This window comes from Ranitomeya variabilis, chromosome 4 (genome assembly GCF_051348905.1).
Source record: "Ranitomeya variabilis isolate aRanVar5 chromosome 4, aRanVar5.hap1, whole genome shotgun sequence".
Lineage (NCBI taxonomy): Eukaryota > Metazoa > Chordata > Amphibia > Anura > Dendrobatidae > Ranitomeya > Ranitomeya variabilis.
In genome coordinates, this window is record NC_135235.1 from 102,930,171 (window position 1) to 102,954,213 (window position 24,043).

The 24,043-nt window shown below is 44.0% G+C and overlaps 1 protein-coding gene across 1 annotated transcript; it reads left to right on the forward strand.

Annotated features, from left to right (window-relative positions):
- Positions 1–8,514: 8,514 nt before the first annotated feature.
- Positions 8,515–9,159, forward strand: LOC143766703 (protein kinase C delta type-like). The gene is made up of 2 exons (XM_077254561.1): positions 8,515–9,011; positions 9,135–9,159. Exons 1-2 carry the CDS (start codon positions 8,650–8,652, stop codon positions 9,157–9,159), a joined length of 387 nt encoding a protein of 128 aa, XP_077110676.1. The 5' UTR covers positions 8,515–8,649.
- The last annotated feature ends 14,884 nt before the right edge of the window (positions 9,160–24,043 follow it).

Consider the following 24,043-nt stretch of genomic DNA (forward strand, 5'->3'; position numbering starts at 1 on the left):
GATTCCAGCCAATCTTGCGTTCAAAAAGTCAAATGGTGCTCCCGCCCTTCCAAGCCCCGACGTGCGCCCAAACAGTGGTTTACCCCCACATTTGGGGTACCAGCGTACTCAGGACAAACTGGGCAACAACTGTTGGGGTCCAATTTCTCCTGTTACCCTTGCAAAAATAAAAAATTACTTGCTAAAACATAATTTTTGAGGAAAGAACAATTATTTTTTATTTTCACGGCTCTGCGTTATAAACTTCTGTGAAGCACTTGGGGGTTGAAAGTGCTCACCACACATCTAGATAAGTTCCTTCGGGGGTCTAGTTTCCAAAATGGGGTCACTTGTGGGGTGTTTCTACTGTTTAGGCACATCAGGGGCTCTGCAAATGCAATGTGACGCCCGCAGACCATTCCATCAAAGTCTGCATTTCAAATGTCACTACTTCCCTTCCGAGCCCTGACGTGTGCCCAAACAGTGGTTTACCCCCACATATGGGGTATCAGCGTACTCACAACAAACTGGGCAACAAATATTGGGGTCCAAATTCTCCTGTTACCCTTGTGAAAATAAAAAATTGCTTGCTAAAACATCTTTTTTGAGGAAAGAAAAATGATTTTTTATTTTCACGGCTCTGCGTTGTAAACTTCTGTGAAGCACTTGGGGGTTGAACGTGCTCACCACACATCTAGATAAGTTCCTTGGGGGGTCTAGTTTCCAAAATGGGGTCACTTGTGGGGGGTTTCTACTGTTTAGGCATATCAGGGGCTCTGCAAACGTAACATGATGCCCGCAGACCATTCCATCAAAGTCTGCATTCCAAAACGTCACTACTTCCCTTCCGAGCCCCGGCATGTACCCAAACAGTGGTTTACCCCCACATATGGGGTATCAGCGTACTCAGGAGAAACTGGACAACAACTTTTGGGGTCCAATTTCTCCTGTTACTCTTGCAAAAATAAAAAATTCTGGGCTAAAAAAATATTTTTGAGGAAAGGAAACACATTTATTATTTTCACGGCTCTGCGTTATAAACTTCTGTGAAGCACTTGGGGGTTCAAAGTGCTCACCACACATCTAGATAAGTTCCCTTGGGGGTCTAGTTTCCAAAATGGAGTCACTTGTGGGGAGTTCCTACTGTTTAGGCACATCAGGGGCTCTGCAAACGCAACCTGATGCCCGCAGAGCATTCCATCAAAGTCTGCATTTCAAAACGTCACTACTTCCCTTCCGAACCCCGACGTGTGCCAAAACAGTGGTTTACCCCCACATATGGGGTATCATCGTACTCAGGAGAAACTGGAAAACAACTTTTGGGGTCCAATTTCTCCTATTACCCTTGGGAAAATAAAAAATTGTGGGCTAAAAAATCATTTTTGAGAAAAGAAAAATTATTTTTTATTTTCATGGCTCTGCGTTATAAACTTCTGTGAAGCACTTGGGGGTTCAAAGTGCTCACCACACATCTAGATTAGTTCCTTGGGAGGTCTAGTTTCCAAAATGGGGCCACTTGTGCGGGAGCTCCAATGTTTAGGCACACAGGGGCTCTCCAAACGCGACATGGTGTCCGCTAATGATTGGAGCTAATTTTCCATTCAAAAAGCCAAATGGCGTGCCTTCTCTTCCGAGCCCTGCCGTGCGCCCAAACAGTGGTTTACCCCCACATATGAGGTATCGGCATACTCAGGAGAAATTGCCCAACAAATTTTAGGATCCATTTTATCCTGTTGCCCATGTGAAAATGAAAGAATTGAGGCTAAAAGAAATTTTGTGTGAAAAAAAAGTACTTTTTCATTTTTGCGGATCAATTTGTGAAGCACCTGGGGGTTTAAAGTGCTCACTATGCCTCTAGATGAGTTCCTTGGGGGGTCTACTTTCCAAAATGGGGTCACTTGTGGAGGAGCTCCAATGTTTAGGCACACAGGGGCTTTCCAAACGCGACATGGTGTCCGCTAACGATGGAGATAATTTTTCATTAAAAAAGTCAAATGGCGCTCCTTCCCTTCCGAGCCTTACCATGTGCCCAAACAGTGGTTTACCCCCACATGTGAGGTATTGGTGTACTCAGGAGAAATTGCCCAACAAAATTTAGGATCCATTTTATCCTGTTGCCCATGTGAAAATGAAAAAATTGAGGCTAAAATAATTTTTTCGTGAAAAAAAAAGTACTTTTTCATTTTTACGGATCAATTTGTGAAGCACCTGGGGGTTTAAAGTGCTCACTATGCTTCTAGATAAGTTCCTTGGGGGGTCTAGTTTCCAAAATGGGGTCACTTGTGGGGGAGCTCCAATGTTTAGGCACACGGGGGCTCTCCAAACGCGACATGGTGTCCGCTAAAGATTGGAGCCAATTTTTCATTGAAAAAGTCAAATGGCGCTCCTTCCCTTCCGAGCCCTGCCGTGCGCCCAAACAGTGGTTTACCCCCACATATGAGGTATCAGCGTACTCAGGACAAATTGGACAACAATGTCCGTGGTCCAGTTTCTCCTTTTACCCTTGGGAAAATAAAAAAATTTTCGCTAAAATATCATTTTTGTGACTAAAAAGTTAAATGTTCATTTTTTACTTCCATGTTGCTTCTGCTGCTGTGAAACACCTGAAGGGTTAATAAACTTCTTGAATGTGGTTTTGAGCACCTTGAGGGGTGCAGTTTTTACAATGGTGTCACTTTTGGGTATTTTCAGCCATATAGAACCCTCAAACTGACTTCAAATGTGAGGTGGTCCCTAAAAAAAATGGTTTTGTAAATTTTGTTGTAAAAATGAGAAATCACTGGTCAAATTTTAACCCTTATAACTTCCTAGCAAAAAAAAAATTTGTTTCCAAAATTGTGCTGATGTAAAGTAGACATGTGGGAAATGTTATTTATTAACTATTTTGTGTCACATAACTCTCTGGTTTAACAGAATAAAAATTCAAAATGTGAAAATTGCGAAATTTTCAAAATTTTTGCCAAATTTCCGTTTTTTTCACAAATAAACTCAGAAATTATCGACCTAAATTTACCACTAACATGAAGCCCAATATGTCACGAAAAAACAATCTCAGAATCGCTAGGATCCGTTGAAGCGTTCCTGAGTTATTACCTCATAAAGGGACACTGGTCAGAATTGCAAAAAACGGCAAGGTCATGAAGGGGTTAATAGTTGAATTAAAAGTTTTGTTTTACCTTAACCTTTAGTTAGGGTCTAGTTGCCTTTGCAAATTGTAATTATTATATTCTATGGAGGGCCATGGGGAGAGCATTATATTCCATGGAGGACCATGGGAAGTGCATTATGTTCTATGGAGGACCATGGGGGGTGCATTATATTCTATGGTGGAATATGGGGAGAGCATTATATTCTGTAGAGGATCATGGTGAGTGCATAATACTATATAGTGACTATGGAGAGTGCATTATTCTATATGGAGGATTATGGGGGCATATTACACTGTATTAAGGATTATATGGGGCCCATTATATTATATGGATGACTATGTGAGGACAGTATAGTATTTGGATTGCTCTGTGGGGGCCATTATAATATTTGGAGGGTTCTTTGGGGGCTATTATACTTTATGTAAGCCATTATACAGTGTGAATGTTTGTGTGGGGTCCATCATACTGTATGGGGGCCATTATATTGTATGGATAGATAGTGGTGCATGTGGAGACTAATGTGGATGATTTTACCATATGGGTATCATACTGTGTTTGGGGGGCACTTTGGTTGGCATACTTTATGGGGGCAATGAAAGATAAATTTAGGACTTTAGTAGGAGGAAAATTACTTTGTAAAGGCTGCAAAGTTGTAAGATATGCTCTTATGTGACCCTGGCAAATATTTTTTTTTTGGGGGGGCGGGGCAAATAGAACTTCTGCTGTGGAGACCCATGATTTCTATGTATGCCCCTGGTCAGATCTGCTGCTGAAATCGCGGACAGTCTGTGAGCTTTCATCTCTCTCACCCTGCTGCTTGCCTGCCTGTGCTGCAGCATCACTTTTGCCTTCCCGCTCCCCACCTCATATGCAATGTACACACTAGGTGGAACTCCATCTTACTTATGCTGGAGAGACTATGCAAGTAGAAGCAGACATAAGTGAAGTTTCAGCTGCAGCACATACTGGTCAGTGGCTCTGCGGACCACCACCACTTTACCACCAACGAGTGACCCTCCAAGCGTGACATGTGTGCCGTGTTGCGCTGCTTTGAGTACTCCACCGACAAGTCAAGCACTGATGACGCTATTGTCAGTGTTACTACCCCACTTCTATGACAGCTTGAAAAAACACTTCCAGTGATGATGGATGAGGTGGCACTGGAGGAAGAGAAGGAGGAACAGTGACCATGAATACCATTATCAGGCCAGTCTTCCACACATGGCTCGGAGAGGGGGTTGCTGTACCAACAACCGTCAGGTACACAACTGTCCAGCCACGCGACAGCTTTGGAGGAGGAGAAAGAGGAACTGTGTTCACAGCAGGGTGGACCTCAAAGCAGTTAACGGGCATCACTGGAGCATCGCTGGGGTAATAGCGAGAACCCAGACCATACATCTACCACCTCTGGGCAGCCTGTCACACATGAGCCAATAAATGCTTCTGTGCCTGCGCAATGACCTCCGAGTTGCCCGTATTGCACCACTTCTGATTACTGGGTGTCCACCCTGCTGGATCCCCGCTACAAGGACATCGTACCATTCTTACTTCTGTCACTGGAGCAGGAGTGAAAAATTTGGGAATATAAGCGCATGCTGGTAGACGCAGTACTGACGGTGTTCCTATCTGACACTGGAGGCTCAATGATAGAACAAGACAGAGAAGGAGGAAGTTGCCAATGCAGCTGGGGCACAGGCACCACCTCAGAAAGGAGAATTAACCTGTCTAATATGAGGAAAACCTTTCTCAGCCCGCCACAACATCCTGCACCACCATTTAATATAGTCCGTAATAGCATCTCCACGTACTTACTGATGGGTCTGCAACATTTATCTTCTGGGTCTCCAAATTGGACACATAGCCTGAGCTTGCCCTTTATGCCTTGGAGCGGCTGGCCTGCCCTGCAACAACTATACTGTCAGAACATGTGTTTAGCATGGCAGGGGGTGTGGTCACAGACAGGCACATCTGCCTGCCCACCGCCATTGTGGGCAAGTTCACATTTATTAAAGTGAGCCAGGTGTGGATCCCACAGTACTAGAGAAGTTTTCCAGGAGCACCCAGCCATTGTTATACTTCACTGCAGTTTGTTCTTTCTATTTGCCATTCTCAATATTTTGGGGTCTCCCCAAATTTAAAGAAAAAGAAAAAGTGTTGGCTACCTACTCCTCCGCCTATTCTACCTACACCGCCACATCCACCTCCTCAATCTCCTTCACTTGGATCTCCACCTCCTGGTTCAAGACTTTTATTTTTTTTAAACAATCCCATAGAGAGGATCAATTAGGTTAAAGTGCCAGTGCTGATTAGTGTACTCACCTAGTAGCTAAGTGTGGTTAGAGATTACCATTTACATGATTGTAAGGATCAATTGTAAAGGTTTCAAGCATGTGTTTACTTGCAGCTATAGGGAAAAGGGGATCTCTATTTCCAGATGCTCCCACCCTGACACCGCCGTTTCGCGGGAGAAACAATGTTGTTGCTTTTTAGCACCATTAAGGCATTCTCTTCTTAAACTTGACACTGAGGATCTCAGGCAGTATAATGTAATAATACTAGCCACTGTGGCTACATAACGTCACCATCTACAGCCGGCCACATGCTCATTACATGTACAAATGGCAGAGCAGCACCAACCAAAGTGCCATATACCAGCGCCAGTCAGGACCTCTGTATAAGTGACTGCACCATCATGTGTCCCTGCACACAGTAACCACATACACAGTACAGTAGCGCTATAAGACTCGATTCACACTGGACATATAACGGCCAATGGCACCTGTCCGGTCTGGTGTGTGGCTGTTTGGTAAAGTATATGACCCCCTCTCCCATTCTCTATTGGGCACCATGACTGGCACTGATATGGGGACAATCCTACTGATAATGGTAAGAGGTAATAATTGGTAGAAAGTGTTGGTTATACAGAGAATATAAAAGCTCAGGAAGAGTTTACAGCTCCCTGTATTCTGTACATGGGGTGCAGTAGAGCCGGCTGGGTGGCACTGGGGGTAATAGGTGCGCACCACTTTGGTGGAATAGACACTTGGGAGAATTGATAAAGTAAATAGGAACATGGAGGAAATATGTGATAAGAGAGATAGAAAAACTAATAAAAATATTAACTTTACAATACAAAAATAATGTAAGTTATAAAATGGAACGATGATGAAACACATAGAGGGATTAATAATATAATAAATAAACCACTGGAAGTCGCCATGAAGTTCTCTGCCGTTCCTCTGGACTCTAAACTGTCACCCATGATGCCCACATCACAGTGTATAGGGCAGAGCAGGGCCAGGAGCCGCTGCCTGGCAGGAACCACCTGAGGGTTCCGTCACCTCTGACCTCTGGTCACCTGCACACGACCAACTGCCGTTTACTTTCAACTGTCGGCTGAAGTGATTGGACCGAGGTCTACAGGCGGGAAGAGATTACTGAGAATGGCGACTACAGGACGAGGAAAAGAGAGAGAGAGGAGGAGCGAGGAGAAAGGGAGCGAGGAGAAGGGGAGCGAGGAGAAGCGGAAGAGAGAAGAGGACAGCGTGACCGGATTCAAGAAGATCACGAAGAAGAGGAGACAAGACAACGGATTGGAGGAGACAACACCTGGATGCAGCGGAGACCCTGGATCATCCGGCCCCTATGCCAGGCTTAACATCAGCCGCTTCAACATCCACCAGGTCCTGGGTAGAGGCGCCTTTGGCAAAGTAAGGCCTACATATTTTTTATTTATTTGAAACCAGAAGTTTTATTATATCCCCATGTATTGTTCTCTGTTATCAGCCATGTCTTGCTTTGTTATTGCTCATTGTAGGGTCCTTCTGTGAGATGACATATAAAACATCACCATAGTTAGGGCTAGTGCTACTATAACCTGGTATTCTTCTATACTGGAGGGTTCATCTCAAAGGTCACAGCTGTAGGGGGCAGGGGACGACATTGCTTTTTTCCATGTCATTGCCAATATTGGCTACAATCAGGCTGCCATATTGTATATATTGGTCTCTAGGTAATCAATCATATTTGGTCCTCACTAATGCCAGCGCCAAGCCCCCACTAATGCTTGCTCTATTTATTCCCATATGGTAACAGAGGAAAACTTTTTTAAAAGTCATTGTCATTTTAATTTTTATTTTATAAATCAATAGCAAATATAAAAACTAAGCAACTTTGTAATAAATCTTATTAGAGAAATCTGCTTCTTTCTCCAGCAGGAGTGAATTTTTATTTTCTAATTTCTGGATAATTTCTGTATTTAGTGAAGACAGATTGTTACATTACTGAGAGGAGATGACAGTTGGTGCTGATAATATTCTATGTAGAGGAGGTGAGGGAGGAGCTAAATGCAGCACTCCTCCCCTCTCCCCCCACCTTCTACATAAAATATTATCAGCACCAACTGTCATCTCCTATCTCACTACTTTAGAATTTTTAAAATTAAAATACAGTTCTGGTGGAGAAAGGAGCAGATTTATCTGATAGGATTTATTGCAAAGTTTCCTATTTTCATGTGTGGTTTTGATTTATGAAATAAATGCTAAAAATTAAAATGATGATTATTAGTTAAGACCTCTCCATAGATCTGCTCCTCTACATTGTCCTGATCACCACCAGACTGAGCGACCACTCAGTTTTCTCATGTACCTTGTGCACTATAACATCCAGATCCTTCCACTCCTGCAGACACCTTTTAATATTCTCCTTTTGTGTTTTTCAGGTGGGCATCTGTCCCCGGCAGTAACATCAATGTGGCCGTCAAAATGATCAGCAAAAGGGACAATGAGGACACCATCTTGAGAGAGCGGCGGATACTCCTGGCGGCCAGACACTGCCCATTCCTGTGCCACCTCTATGCCGCACACCAGTCTCAGCACAGGGCGTATTTCATCACAGAGTATCTGTCCGGTGGCAGCCTGGAGGATTTGATCAGGATGTGCGGCTGCCTCAACATCGGCAATGTGAGGTGAGAAAATGTAGAATCTACCATCTATGGCATATATTTAGGGTGCTGGAAGCAGGAGGTGGGGTGCCATGGTATTTGGGGATTGCCAGAGAAGGATTTCATGACATTGATTCTACACTCTGTTCTCTCCATCAGATTCTACACAGCAGAGATGGTATGTGGCCTCCAGTTCCTCCACGGACACAACATCGTCCACCGGTAAGCAGAACTTTCCTCCTTCTCTCTGTCCCCTTTACATGCTGTAGATATGGCCCTCGGCTTCCTTGGTGTCCTGCTGCCTATTCTACCTGATCTTGTAGTGACCCATTTTCCATCTATTGTATCACTGGACAGATTTCTTATTTTGTTTTCTTGTTTCATTGCAGAGACATAAAGCCGGATAGCATCATGTTGGATGCAGATGGCCACAATCGTATCATCGACCTTGGGCTTGCCCAAGATGGCGTCTCCTCCTCCAAAAACATCTCTGGAGTGACGGGCACTTTCCATTACATGGCCCCTGAGGTGCATCGTAGAAAATGGTAATGCGCAGCAGTGGACTGGTGGAGCCTGGGGATGGTGGTGTCCAGGATGGCAGCAGGACGAACCCCATTTTACAACGGCCCCGTCAAGCAAATGGCTTTCAAAGCCATCATCAACGAGAAGCCCAAATTTCCATCTTGGCTTGATGCTGACGTGAAACATCTCATCAAGAAGCTGCTGCGCAAAGACCCTCAGACACGCCTGGGTGTGAGCGGGAACATCCGAGAGCATCCATTCTTTACCACCATCGGCTGGGAGGATCTGGAGGAAAGGAGAGCAGAGCCACCATTTACACCATTCAGGCCAGTTCTGGAGAACCACTATCTGCAGTGGCCGGAGCACACAGTCCTTCACCCCGTGGCCGGATTTACGTACGGGTCACCAAGCTGGGCACGGTAAGTATCTTCTCCTCTGAGGATAACACTCATCAGATGCTGCTCTCATATTGAGGCAATCATCATCCATCTTGTCTTTTTTAATGTTTTCTAACAATGACTTTATGTCTCTCTTTTTCTTAGGTGGATGAAAAGATCTGGACTGTGAAAGAATCCACGACCATCTGGTGAGTGACCGCTGTACATAAAGGACACCTATATATCAGTACATTGTATCCGATGTTATATAGCGGAATGGTTCATTATAAAGACCATTCCCCTAATGCAACAGAAGATCCGGTAGATAGATTTCCTGTCTTCCTCTTATGTCTTGCAGGATGAGCCCGTGCCAACTGCTCAGAACTTCAAGCCTCCTGACCCATGCCTCATGTCTCTGCTACTGTATGACACCTCGGCTGCCCTTCAACATCATCTCTCTATACCATCTTCATGCTGGACCACTGCCATTGCTGCCCCAGACCCTTGACCTCCTGGGCTGGCATCTAACATCCCTCCAGCCCGAAGATCTTCTACCCCAGGAGCGGCCTGTGCTAAGTTTCCATCTGGTGAGTTCAGGAACAATAGTCGCACCTTTCAGTCCTGGGGCCGCTGAGCAGCAGCATGTAAGGAGCGGCCATTATCCCTGAACTCACCGTAGCACAGGCCTGGTAAGTATCGCACCCATCACACATCACCCACACTGCATGATCAGTGCAGGTCCCCACACTACATCATCAGTACAGGCACACACATAGCACACAGTACATATCAGCACATAGATGTAGGACATAGATCGGCTTCTGATCCTGGGATTAAATCCGATCGCCATATTTGGGGTCAGGAAGGAATTTTTCCCCCTAATATGAGGACAATTGGCCCATTCCTCATAGGGGGTTTTCGCCTTCCTCTGGATCTACACGGCCATAAATAGGTTTAGAATAAAAGATCAATAAGTAGAATCACACACTAGTGGCGTAAGAAACAAGTTATAATAAAATAAAAATACCTTAGTTTAAAATAAAAATTAGATCCAATGAATATAAACAATAGTTGGACTAAGGAAATAAAACATTTTTTTTACTGGACAGTTACATTACACAGGTTAGGTACATTACACAGGTTAGGTATCAGCCTTTGATCTTGGGATTCATTCTGATCGCCATATTTGGGGTCAGGAAGGAATTTTTCCCCCTGATATGAGGATAATTGGCCGATTCCTCACAGGCGGTTTTCGCCTTCCTCTGGATCAACACGGCTCATAAATACATTTAGTGTGATAGATTAATAAGTAGGTGCATACTTTCAGAACATAAGAAAAAAGTACAAAATAACCAAAATAAAAATAAAATAAAAATAAATAATAATAATAATTATTAATAGAATATTTATTAGTTAATGAAAAAGTTAGTTAAGGCAAATATAGGCATACATTAGTTTAAAGTTAATTAAAAGAAATAGTAAAATACTATATATTTTTTACTTTAATCTCATCTCTTCAGTATCAGCCATTGATTCTGGGATTTATTCTGACCGCCATATTTTATTTGGGGTCAGGAAGGAATTTTCCCCCCTGATATGAGGATAATTGGCCGATTCCTCACAGGGGGTTTCGCCTTCCTCTGGACCAATGCGGCCCATAAATAGGTTTAGTCTGATAGATGAATAATTTACACATATGCATGCTATATAATATATAATAACCTTATCTATAAATAAAATCTTCTTTTTACCCCTATATGTTTGTGTTGTCTTTACTCCATTGCTCGTCCATGTAGTCATTATTATGCTGCCCCCTATGTCTTGTGAGCACATACAGCAGTGTCCCCCACACTCCTGGCCTCACGGCCCCAACACATCATGTTGTCAGGATTTCCTTCGTATTTCTCGGGGGAGAGAACCTGCGGCAGCTTCTGAGGCCTCAATAATAATTCCATCCTCAGTGCAAAACAATGGAAATCCTGACACCATGATGTGTTGGGGCCATGAGGACTGGAGTTTGGGGATCACTGTCACACATGAGATAAAGCTGGATGAGCCCCGATATCATTATATCCTATGGGGATAAATCAGCTAATTGCTCTGATTCCTGGGAGAGTCAGGTCCGAAGCAGGAGACATTGGGGCCTTCCTCCATTTCCGGTAGTAAAGGAGAACACTGAGTCGCTCCCTCCTCTATTACCTCAGAACTTCCTAACAGGACAGAGAAGAATGGGTTTCCTAAACCAGACAACAGTTATTATATAATAGAGGAGAGGGTTTGTTACAGTGTGTAAGTGCAGCTGGGAACTAATCAGCTCACAGAGCATTGCCTGAACTGGATACTCTGGATACAGGTGGGGGATTGTTGTGATTTTGCTTTTTGCTCCCTCTAGTGGTCATTAGTGATTTGACTCTGGAGCTTCTGTCTTTTCCTATATCCTCACCTGGGCCGTTAGTTCAGGGGCGTTGCTATATAAGCTCCCTGGACCTTCAGTTCAATGCCTGGCATCGTTGAAATCAGAGCTAATCTGTTGTGCTCTTGTCCTATGATCCTGGTTCCTGTATTTCAAGCTAAGTCTGCTTCCTTGCTTTTTGCTTTTGTTTTGTTTGGTATTTTTGTCCAGCTTGTTCCAATCTGTATCCTGACCTTTGCTGGAAGCTCTAGGGGGCTGGTGTTCTCCCCCCGGACCGTTAGACGGTTCGGGGGTTCTTGAATCTCCAGCGTGGATTTTTATAGGGTTTTTTGTTGACCAGATAAGTTATCTTGCTATATTCTGCTATTAGTAAGCTGGCCTCTCTTTGCTGAACCTGGTTCATTTCTGTGTTTGTCATTTCCTCTTACCTCACCGTTATTATTTGTGGGGGGCTTGTATCTTGCTTTGGGGTCCCTTTCTCTGGAGGCAAGAGAGGTCTTTGTTTTCTTCTCCTAGGGGTAGTTAGATTCTCCGGCTGGCGCGAGTCATCTAGCGATCACCGTAGGCATGATCCCCGGCTACTTCTAGTGTTGGCGTTAGGAGTAGCTATTTGGTCAACCCAGTTACCACAGCCCTATGAGCTGGATTTTTGAATCTCGCAGACTTACACGTTCCTCTGAGACCCTGTCCACTGGGGTCATAACAGTATGCCAGGCCAGTATTAAATGTTTAATGCATTGCAGAAGTGGGATTATAAGAAAGAAAATTTTGAGTTTTTTTTTTCCCTCTCTCATTTTTTTTTTTTTTTTCCCTTTACCTCAGAGTGGCTTAAGCTTGCTGCAGACATGAATGTCCAGACCTTGATTACAAGTGTGGACCAGCTTGCCGCTCGTGTGCAGGGTATACAAGATTATGTTACCAGAAATCCTAGGTCTGAACCCAAGATTCCGATTCCTGAACTGTTTTCAGGAGACCGATTTAAGTTTAGGAATTTCAGGAATAATTGTAAATTGTTTTTGTCCCTGAAACCTTGTTCGTCTGGAGACTCTGCTCAACAAGTAAAAATTGTTATTTCATTCTTACGGGGTGACCCTCAAGATTGGGCTTTTTCGTTGGCGCCAGGAGATCCGGCATTGGCTGATATTGATGCGTTTTTTCTGGCGCTCGGTTTACTTCATGAGGAACCCAATCTTGAGATTCAGGCAGAGAAAGCCTTGCTGGCTATGTCTCAGGGCCAGGACGAGGCTGAGGTGTATTGCCAAAAATTTCGGAAATGGTCCGTGCTGACACATTGGAACGAGTGTGCACTGGCCGCTAATTTTAGAAATGGCCTTTCTGAGGCCATTAAGAATGTTATGGTGGGTTTTCCCATTCCCACAGGTCTGAATGATACCATGTCCCTGGCTATTCAAATTGACCGGCGGTTGCGGGAGCGCAAAACCGCAAATTCCCTCATGTTGTTGTCTGAACAGACACCTGATGTGATGCAATGTGATAGAAAAACCGCAAATTCCCTCATGGTGTTGTCTGAACGGACACCTGATTTGATGCAATGTGATAGAATCCTGACTAGAAATGAGAGGAAAATTCATAGACGCCGGAATGGCTTGTGCTACTACTGTGGTGATTCTACACATGTTATCTCAGCATGCTCTAAACGTATATCTAAGGTTGTTAGTCCTGTCACCGTTGGTAATTTGCATCCTAAGTTTATTCTGTCTGTAACTTTGATTTGCTCACTGTCATCTTATCCTGTCATGGCGTTTGTAGATTCAGGTGCTGCCCTGAGTCTTATGGATCTCTCATTTGCTAAGCGCTGTGGTTTTATTCTTGAACCATTAGAAAATCCTATCCCTCTTAGGGGTATTGATGCTACGCCATTGGCAGAAAATAAGCCGCAGTATTGGACACAGGTTACCATGTGCATGACTCCTGAACACCGCGAGGTGATACGTTTTCTCGTTCTACATAAAATGCATGATTTGGTTGTTTTGGGGCTGCCATGGTTACAGACCCATAATCCAGTCCTTGACTGGAAGGCTATGTCAGTGTCTAGTTGGGGCTGTCGTGGTATTCATGAGGATTCCCTGCCTGTGTCTATTGCTTCTTCTACGCCTTCGGAAGTTCCGGAGTATTTGTCTGATTATCAGGATGTCTTTAGCGAGTCCAGGTCCAGTGCATTGCCTCCTCATAGGGAATGTGACTGTGCAATAGATTTGATTCCAGGCAGTAAATTTCCTAAGGGAAGACTGTTTAATCTGTCGATACCTGAACATACCGCTATGCGTTCATATATCAAGGAGTCTCTGGAGAAAGGACACATCCGTCCGTCTTCTTCCCCTCTTGGTGCGGGATTCTTTTTTGTGGCTAAAAAGGACGGATCTTTGAGGCCTTGTATTGACTATCGGCTTTTAAATAAGATCACTGTCAAATTTCAGTATCCTTTGCCGCTGTTGTCTGACTTGTTTGCCCGGATTAAAGGTGCCAAGTGGTTTACCAAGATAGACCTTCGTGGTGCGTACAACCTTGTGCGCATTAAGCAAGGGGATGAATGGAAAACCGCATTCAATACGCCCGAAGGTCATTTTGAGTACTTGGTGATGCCTTTTGGGCTCTCTAATGCCCCTTCAGTTTTTCAGTCCTTTATGCATGACATTTTCCGGAACTATCTGGATAAATTTTTGATCGTTTATCTGGATGATATTCTGGTTTTTTCTGATAATTGGGACTCGCATGTGGAGCAGGTCAGGATGGTCTTTAAAATTTTGCGTGAAAATTCTTTGTTTGTCAAGGGCTCAAAGTGTCTTTTTGGTGTACAGAAGGTTCCCTTTTTGGGGTTCATTTTTTCCCCTTCTGCTGTGGAGATGGACCCAGTCAAGGTCCGAGCTATTCTTGATTGGACTCAGCCCTCGTCAGTTAAGAGTCTTCAGAAGTTCTTGGGTTTCGCTAACTTCTACCGTCGTTTTATCGCTAACTTTTCTAGCATTGTGAAACCTTTGACGGATATGACCAAGAAGGGCTCCGATGTGGTTAATTGGGCTCCTGCTGCCGTGGAGGCTTTCCAGGAGTTGAAACGTCGGTTTACTTCGGCGCCTTTTTTGTGCCAGCCTGATGTCTCGCTTCCCTTTCAGGTTGAGGTGGATGCTTCAGAGATTGGAGCAGGGGCCGTTTTGTCGCAGAGAGGCCCTGGTTGCTCTGTTATGAGACCTTGCGCCTTTTTCTCTAGGAAGTTTTCGCCTGCGGAGCGAAATTATGATGTGGGCAATCGGGAGTTGTTGGCCATGAAATGGGCATTTGAGGAGTGGCGTCATTGGCTCGAGGGTGCTAAGCATCGTGTGGTGGTCTTGACTGATCACAAAAATCTGATGTATCTCGAGTCTGCTAAACGCCTGAATCCTAGACAGGCCCGCTGGTCATTGTTTTTCTCCCGTTTTGACTTTGTTGTCTCGTATTTACCAGGTTCAAAAAATGTGAAGGCCGATGCTCTTTCCAGGAGCTTTGTGCCTGATGCTCCTGGAGTCGCTGAACCTGTTGGTATTCTTAAGGATGGTATTATCTTGTCAGCTATTTCTCCAGATCTGCGACGTGTGTTGCAGAGATTTCAGGCTGATAGGCCTGATTCTTGTCCACCTGACAGACTGTTTGTGCCTGATAAGTGGACCAGCAGAGTCATTTCCGAGGTTCATTCCTCGGTGTTGGCAGGTCACCCAGGAATTTTTGGCACCAGAGATCTGGTGGCCAGATCCTTTTGGTGGCCTTCCTTGTCTAGGGATGTGCGGTCATTTGTACAGTCCTGTGGGACTTGTGCTCGAGCTAAGCCTTGCTGTTCTCGTGCCAGCGGGTTGCTCTTGCCCTTGCCTGTCCCTAAGAGACCTTGGACACATATCTCCATGAATTTCATTTCTGATCTTCCGGTGTCTCAAGGCATGTCTGTTATCTGGGTGATATGTGATCGCTTCTCCAAGATGGTCCATTTGGTTCCTTTGCCTAAGCTGCCTTCCTCTTCCGATCTGGTTCCTGTGTTTTTCCAGAACGTGGTTCGTTTGCACGGCATCCCTGAGAATATTGTGTCAGACAGAGGATCCCAGTTCGTTTCCAGATTCTGGCGATCCTTTTGTAGTAGGATGGGCATTGACTTGTCGTTTTCGTCTGCTTTCCATCCTCAGACTAATGGACAGACGGAGCGAACTAATCAGACTTTGGAGGCTTATTTGAGGTGTTTTGTCTCTGCTGATCAGGACGATTGGGTGACCTTCTTGCCGTTGGCTGAGTTTGCCCTTAATAATCGGGCTAGTTCCGCCACCTTGGTTTCGCCGTTTTTCTGCAACTCTGGTTTCCACCCTCGTTTTTCTTCGGGTCATGTGGAACCTTCTGACTGCCCTGGGGTGGATTCTGTGGTGGATAGGTTGCAGCGGATCTGGAATCTTGTGGTGGACAACTTGAAGTTGTCACAGGAGAGGGCTCAGCGCTTTGCCAACCGCCGCCGCGGTGTGGGTCCCCGACTACGTGTTGGGGATTTGGTGTGGCTTTCTTCCCGCTTTGTTCCTATGAAGGTTTCCTCTCCCAAATTTAAACCTCGTTTTATTGGTCCTTACAAGATATTGGAAATCCTTAATCCTGTATCCTTTCGCCTGGATCTTCCTGTGTCGTTTGCTATCCACAACGTGTTTCATAGGTCCTTGTTGCGGCGGTACGTTGTGCCTGTGGTTCCTTCTGCTGAGCCTCCTGCTCCGGTGTTGGTTGAGGGCGAGTTGGAGTACGTGGTGGAGAAGATCTTGGATTCTCGTCTCTCCAGGCGGAGGCTTCAGTACCTGGTCAAGTGGAAGGGCTATGGTCAGGAAGATAATTCCTGGGTGGTCGCCTCTGATGTTCATGCGGCCGATTTAGTTTGTGCCTTTCACGCCGCTCGTCCTGATCGCCCTGGTGGTCGTGGTGAGGGTTCGGTGACCCCTCACTAAGGGGGGGGTACTGTTGTGATTTTGCTTTTTGCTCCCTCTAGTGGTCATTAGTGATTTGACTCTGGAGCTTCTGTCTTTTCCTATATCCTCACCTGGGCCGTTAGTTCAGGGGCGTTGCTATATAAGCTCCCTGGACCTTCAGTTCAATGCCTGGCATCGTTGAAATCAGAGCTAATCTGTTGTGCTCTTGTCCTATGATCCTGGTTCCTGTATTTCAAGCTAAGTCTGCTTCCTTGCTTTTTGCTTTTGTTTTGTTTGGTATTTTTGTCCAGCTTGTTCCAATCTGTATCCTAACCTTTGCTGGAAGCTCTAGGGGGCTGGTGTTCTCCCCCCGGACCGTTAGACGGTTCGGGGGTTCTTGAATCTCCAGCGTGGATTTTTATAGGGTTTTTTGTTGACCAGATAAGTTATCTTGCTATATTCTGCTATTAGTAAGCTGGCCTCTCTTTGCTGAACCTGGTTCATTTCTGTGTTTGTCATTTCCTCTTACCTCACCGTTATTATTTGTGGGGGGCTTGTATCTTGCTTTGGGGTCCCTTTCTCTGGAGGCAAGAGAGGTCTTTGTTTTCTTCTCCTAGGGGTAGTTAGATTCTCCGGCTGGCGCGAGTCATCTAGCGATCACCGTAGGCATGATCCCCGGCTACTTCTAGTGTTGGCGTTAGGAGTAGCTATTTGGTCAACCCAGTTACCACAGCCCTATGAGCTGGATTTTTGAATCTCGCAGACTTACACGTTCCTCTGAGACCCTGTCCACTGGGGTCATAACAGGGGATGTGGCTATGCCTTCTGCAGTCAAGACCCCCATGGACACCCCGTGATCAGTTCCTCTAGAGAACATTCATGAATGAGAATCCCCTATAGGCCCCCGGTCTCGAGCTCCCCCTTCTGGCATGGAGTCAGAACAGTGTTGCATGTACTGGTTACCTGTTAAAGGGATCCTTCCTCACTTCCAAGCATGGCATAACCCTCCTCGAAAGGAAAGCAATGCCACTGTAACAACCAGTTACCTGGGGTGTTACATGTTGAGATTCGAGTCTCGTGCGAGTTTCTCGCAAGTGTGATCCCGGCTGTAGAAAGGTGTCCACAGCGAGAAATGTGGTAGGAGCAGTTATTGTGTCATTTCCTAGTGATCTGCATCTGGGAATGCAGAATGACAACCAATATGGCAGCCATCATGGGCTTCACTAGGCACATAGATCTATAGCTCCCATCACATCACAGCTCTTCTCCCAGCTTCCATACTCACCTCTCTGACACATCTTAAGGTACCTTCACACTAAGCGACTTTGCAACGAATACGATAGCGATCCGTGACGTTGCAGCATCCTGGATAGCGATATCGTTGTGTTTGACACGCAGCAGCGATCTGGATCCCGCTGTGATATCGCTGGTCGTTGCTGAAAGTTCAGAACTTTATTTGGTTGTCAGATCGGCCTGTATCGTTGTGTTTGACAGCAAAAGCAACGATGCCAGCGATGTTTTACAATGGTAACCAGGGTAAATATCGGGTTACTAAGCGCAGGGCCACGCTTAGTAACCCGATATTTACCCTGGTTACCATTGTAAAAGTAAAAAAAACAAACAGTACATACTCACATTCCGGTGTCTGTCACACCTCCCCCGGCGTCCGCTTCCCGCACTGACTGTGAGTGCCGGCCGTAAAGTAAAAGCAGAGCACAGCGGTGACGTCACCGCTGTGCTGTGCTTTACGGCCGGCACTGACACAGTCAGTGCGGGAAGCAGACGGCGAGGGACCTGACGGACACCGGAATGTAAGTATGTAGTGTTTTTTTTTTTTACATTTACAATGGTAACCAGGGTAAACATCGGGTTACTAAGCGCGGCCCTGCGCTTAGTAACCCGATGTTTACCCTGGTTACCCGGGGACTTTGGCATCGTTGGTCGCTGGAGAGCTGTCTGTGTGACAGCTCTCCAGCGACCACACAACGACTTACCAACGATCACGGCCAGGTCGTATCACTGGTCGTGATCGTTGGTAAATCGTTTAGTGTGAAGGTACCTTTAATCTCTTCCTCCATAGTGCCTCCTCTTCGGGGGGTGGGGCTGCTCTCTTCATAACTTAAATTACTCAACTCTTCTTTCTCTGTGATCAGGTCTTTAAGGACCCAAACTCACATCTTCACATATCTCATTGTTCCCAGGATGTTGCTCTACCTATAAGCCACAGCTCACAACACTGTAGGTAGGAGAATTTGGTAATCTTGACCTCTGTTGCTGGCAACGAATCCTGAAGCAGGTTATACATTTCCATAGAGATACATTGTGTATAACAATGCATTTCTCTGTTCCCTGTATACTAAGGTTAAGAAAAATATTTTTTTGCTCCCAATGTATGTATTTGCATTCTAGATTTAGCATGAGATTTTTTCGTCCTATAAAATTGCTAAAAAATAATAATAAAAATCACTTTAAAAAATAATAAACATCACAAATGAGCAAATAGAAAGGACATATTTGGTGCCTCTGTAATCATAATGACCCGCACAACACCGCAATCAGATTATTTATGGGAATCGATAAATGACGTAAAAAAAGCGTGATTGATATTTTTATCTATTACACCCATAAAAAATGTACTAAAGCTGTAATGCAGAGGCCGTGTTAACACGCAATGTAAATGCTGCATTCTTTCTGCTGCTTTTTCTTCTGCAGGTGTCCGCACCAGACGATGCCATAACAATCTTTCTGATTACTGCATGTTTGCTACTTTTCTTTTTTGCGTTTTCCCCCTTATGTGATGTGATGTTTGGGCAGATATGAAGCTGAGTTTATAAAGCTTTTTAATAGTACAGTTTTGATTCTACGTTTAAAAATGCAACAGGGTTTTTTTTCATGCATTTTTTTCAGAAGAAGCTTATAGAGAAAAAATGCACCCAAACCACAGTATTCAACAACATCTTCAGACCACAGAGAGTGTAAATGCTCCGTATTTTCTGCTGCTGTTTTTTCACAAAAATTCTGCTGTGCTTAACCCCTTTCCCACCTGAGATGCATCTATACGTCCCTGCGACCTGGTATTTATTGACCTGGGACGTATGGCTACATCCTGACGATTTTGTGGCACTTTAGCCCCCTTTAGCACTTTAGCGGAGTCCAGGGTCGGACTGGCCCATCAGAGAACTGGAGGATTCTCCTGTGGGCCCAGGCACTGACATCTGCTGCCCCAGGGGCCCCCAGCCCGTGGCGTGTTGCTAATAGCGGCACACTATGCAACTGCTATGGGGCCTGTAAGTCAGGGGGGCCCGCCTGGCACCAGTGGAGCAGCAGCGGAGCAAGGGATGACAGGAGGCAGGAGGCGGATGCTGCGGCTAAAGCCTGTGCCTGCTACTAAAGAGACATGAATATTAACTGCTCCCCTCGTCCATGGGCGTAGAGAGGAGTGAATATTCATTTTCTTTACTAATATTCATTCGTCCCCATGCTCATGGTCATGGGGAGCAGTGAATATTCATTTCTCTTTAGCAGCAGGCACAGGCTTTAGCCGCAGCAGCCGTCTCCTGCCTCCTGTCACTCGCTGCTCCACCACTGCTGTCCCCCAGCGCTTGCCATATTCAACTGTATCGGCACCATAGATGCTAATACAGTTGAAAGCAATAATGGAGGAGAGGGCGTCAGATGACGCTCCATCCCCCCTCATTCCTCTCTGCCTGTGACACAGCCGGCGGGCGATGAGGTCACTTTATCGCGCACCATGCTGTGTATGCCAGGCAGACAACAGTGCAGCTGCTGAGACCAGAGCAGAGCCAGGATCAGAGAGGTGAATATTGTGTTATATATATATATATTTATATATATCAGTAAGTGAGTACTGATGGTCATAATACTGTAGACGGGGCTACATTATATTGTATGGAAGGGGGGCTGCATTATACTCGATGAAGGTCTACATTATATTCTGTGTAATGACAATCAGATAGAATAGCGAAATACGACATTATACCCTATCCTATGAAAGGACTAAATTATATTCTATGGGGGCTTCAGTATACTCTATGAGGGGGCTGCATTATATCCTATGAACAGCAAAGAGAAATAGAGCAAAAATGTCCAAAGCAACATCATAGATATATAAAAAGTTAATTTATTGAAAGAATCACACACAAAATATTTAAATACAAATATTGCATACAGAAAAGGATTTTGACCGCAGGAAATCTGCACATAAGCAGGACTAAGGTAAAAAACTATAGTACAATATATCCCAGGGAAGCAAATCAATAGTACTTAAACTAATAGGATGGTCTACTGGCTTTAGCCATCACATATACACATAAGTGCCTTCATAAGTCTTAAGCCAACTCAGACCAAAAGTAGATTTTAGAGAAATGCTTACCCATTATGTGTCAAGGGAGTGTCCCCACCTTGCCCCGCAGCCCCTGACGCGCGTTTCGGGTTTTAGTTTTTTCACAAGGGGTTAATAACACACCAGTCTCTTTGATTTATATATCCGGATAAACCGGAAGTGCGGCCAGTAAGCGCCGGCACCCAGAGCACATCATCACCGCAGCCGTCACAGAGGGGCGCACATGTGGGTGGAAATCCGCCGAATGACGTCAAGTGACATGCACACTCCTCATCCCTTGATGGCTGCGGCGAAGACGGACCTCAAGGGAGAACAGCGCATGCGCACCTAGGCGGCAGCCATTTTAAAGAAGACCAGCAGTGCGGCCATACCCAAAAGAGCACAAGGACAAAAACACTTAAACCGCATCATCTGAACCCCGTGAAAAATTGTATGTATATATATATATATATGTGAACAGTGTTAATATATAGAAACATAGTGAAGAAAAATTTAATAATTATAATTTCAATTAATAAGTTAAAGTGACAAGAGTGAATATGTTATAAATATATCATGGACGACAATAGGTGTAATAGAATAAAAGTGAAGCATACCACTTGCAAAGATGCAAGTCATAATAATATTATACCAAAACGTTGAAAAGTAATACAGAAATCAAAAAAGAATTAAAAAGTATAAATAATAAAGAATATGAAATAAAAAATAAGGAATAAAAAATAAATGAAAATAAAAATGAATAAATAATGAAAAATAAAGAAATACTTAAAAAAATACATATAAATTTTTTTTCTTCATTTCTAAAGTTCCCAGTGTCTAGGAAAGTGAGTCCATCGTGCATCATATGGCAATCAAAGCTGCAGCAACTTGACAAATTAAAAACAAACTAGGAAAAACAAAGAGAAGGACATAATTTGCAACATAAATAAAAAAATTATGGGAACCAGACTCAATAGAGAGAGGAGAGACTGGTATTTCTTATATCTTAAATAAAATCCATTCACAAAAGACGAAAAAGTGGTGGATATCATAAACAGCACTACGATTTACTTAAATTTGTACCATGTCACAGAAAGGGAACAAAACTCAGCTTCTCATTGCGTCCTCTCGGAGCCATAGTATCAAGGGTGACAATCCATTTACATTCACATTGCACCAATATTTTGGCCAAATTGCTACCCCTGATACCTCCATGTATTTTATCAATGCCCCGTACCCTCAAACCACTGGGATCGGATCCATGAACCATCCGAAAATGCTTCGGCAGTGTCTTTAAGCTGGAAATGTCTGTCACTTCTTTTGCTGCCTCAATATCCCGTACGTGTTCGTGTGTCCTAACTTTTAGTTCTCTAGTTGTGAGACCCACATAGATAAGGGAGCAGGGACAAGAGGCATAATAGTCCACAAATGTGGTATTACACGAAATGAAATCACCAATTTTTAATTCCCTGCTCCCATCCGATGTTTTAAAGGTCCCACACCTCAAGATGTTAGGGCACGCGACACAAGAACCACAGGGGAAGCAACCCTTTCTAGGACTTCCCATATTGAAAGGATTTTGTTTTTTAGCCACATAATGGCCCTTAACCATGTTGTCTTTAAGGTTTCTTCCCCTGCGCTGTGTCATTAAAGGAAACTTGGTTAGATATGGTCTCAAAGCACTGTCGGTATGTAAAACAGGCCAGTGTCTGTTGAGTATCTCACGGATCTGATCCCAGTGGCAGTTCGAGGTGGAAATAAACCTAACCTCAGATCTATCATCAGATCTGTTTTTTTTTTATTGTGTCAACAAATCTTCACTTCGTGATGACCTGGCCCACCTGTACACTGCAGCGGTAATGAGACTAATGAAAGGGACGCCATCGTTTCCAATACCAGCAGAGACAATTAGAGAGGCATTAATGGAAACAATAAATATGAATGCAATCTAATATTCACATGGGATAAGCATGTATTTAGCCCAAGGTCCATGTAATCAAATATTGTGAGGTGTCTTCATATCTTCTGTGACGTGGGTCATAACTCCCTCAATGCCCATGTTGACTAGTGTCATGATCACCACCCATGCTAAACGTTGTTTTATGCCTTTATATTTCATATGGGATTTTCATCTTTACCAAAGGAAATCTGGTTTTGGAAGCTTTTCATTACAACTTGAGATGGCTGTTTTTCAGGGAACAAACAGATGTATGTCAATGAAAATGATTGTTAGATTTAGTAAGATATTCACTGAAATATTAGAGATCACACAAGTTCCTACTTTTTGACACACAAAATAGTTTAATTTTTGTTTTTGAGTGATAACTTTTTCTACGTCTTCTCGAAGCTCCCTGGGTACAAGTATCCGATTTACATCATAATAGTTTACATACAAGTTTGTCTTGTGCTCAGAGGTGACCCTATACCTAAAATTGCAATCCTTTGTTTTATATCCATTACCGATTTTTAAGTTTTCATTGTGAAATAAAAGTGATGTCTACAATATCTGACGTATTCATTGTTGGCGTGTCTGAAAATCTGACACGTAACAATTGATGGTTGGTAATTACGGTAATTCCAAAAAAGTTTTATTGTATAGAGCTGAAAGCAGCACTCCAGCATTTTATTTTTACTCAATTTACCGTATGGGTTATTTAACTGAACTTTTATGGACCCAAAAATACCAAAATTGTCTATTGTGAAGCGTGGTTTGAATTTGTGTTTTTGAACTTTTTAAAAAATTTTTTGCACTTTATTTTTTTTCTACTACTTCTGTTCAAACGCTCACAGTATATTCAGCAATACCAATGTAGTGCAGTCTATCACCATCTCTTATGAAGCCCAGCCTGTGGCTGAGCTACACAGGAGTAAGCAGATGGCAGCTGTAGGAGCCTAGTCTGCCCCCATCTGCCAGGGTAATCAATCAGTTACCCAAATACAAGACAAGCGGATGCCACACTGCTGGTCAAAGCGGACACAGAGCAAAAAGGTGAGAATAAGATCCTTCACACTGATGAAAAATGGTCTAATTTTTTTTCTTGTACAAGACCAATTTCGATCAGTGTTTTGGGTCAGACTTTGAGTTTTTACCTTCAGAATTTCATCAGCTGTTCTGGTATGAAAAAAAAAAAAACTTGAGTATCCAGATTGTCATCAGTTTCCAGTCCACGTTTTTCTTGGACACAGAGACTTGCATTGGTGAGTTTTGAAACCGGATTCAGAACAAAAATAAACTTGTATCTGTTTTATTTTCTTGCAATCCGTAAAATGAGATAGACATTTGAACATCCCGTAGATTATAATTGGTATACTTGTGCTCTAGCCACACAAAAAACATGGACAGAAGATATGTCAAAGGAGAGAAAAATCTGACACGGCAACTTGGAACTCCAGGCATTTT

Excerpts from the sequence above, each read along its gene's own strand:
- LOC143766703 (XM_077254561.1), top strand. The coding sequence starts at position 8,650 with ATGGTGGTGTCCAGGATGGCAGCAGGACGAACCCCATTTTACAACGGC. Across the intron at positions 9,012-9,134 it reads GGGTCACCAAGCTGGGCACG|GTGGATGAAAAGATCTGGAC; the intron begins GTAAGTATCTTC and ends TCTTTTTCTTAG.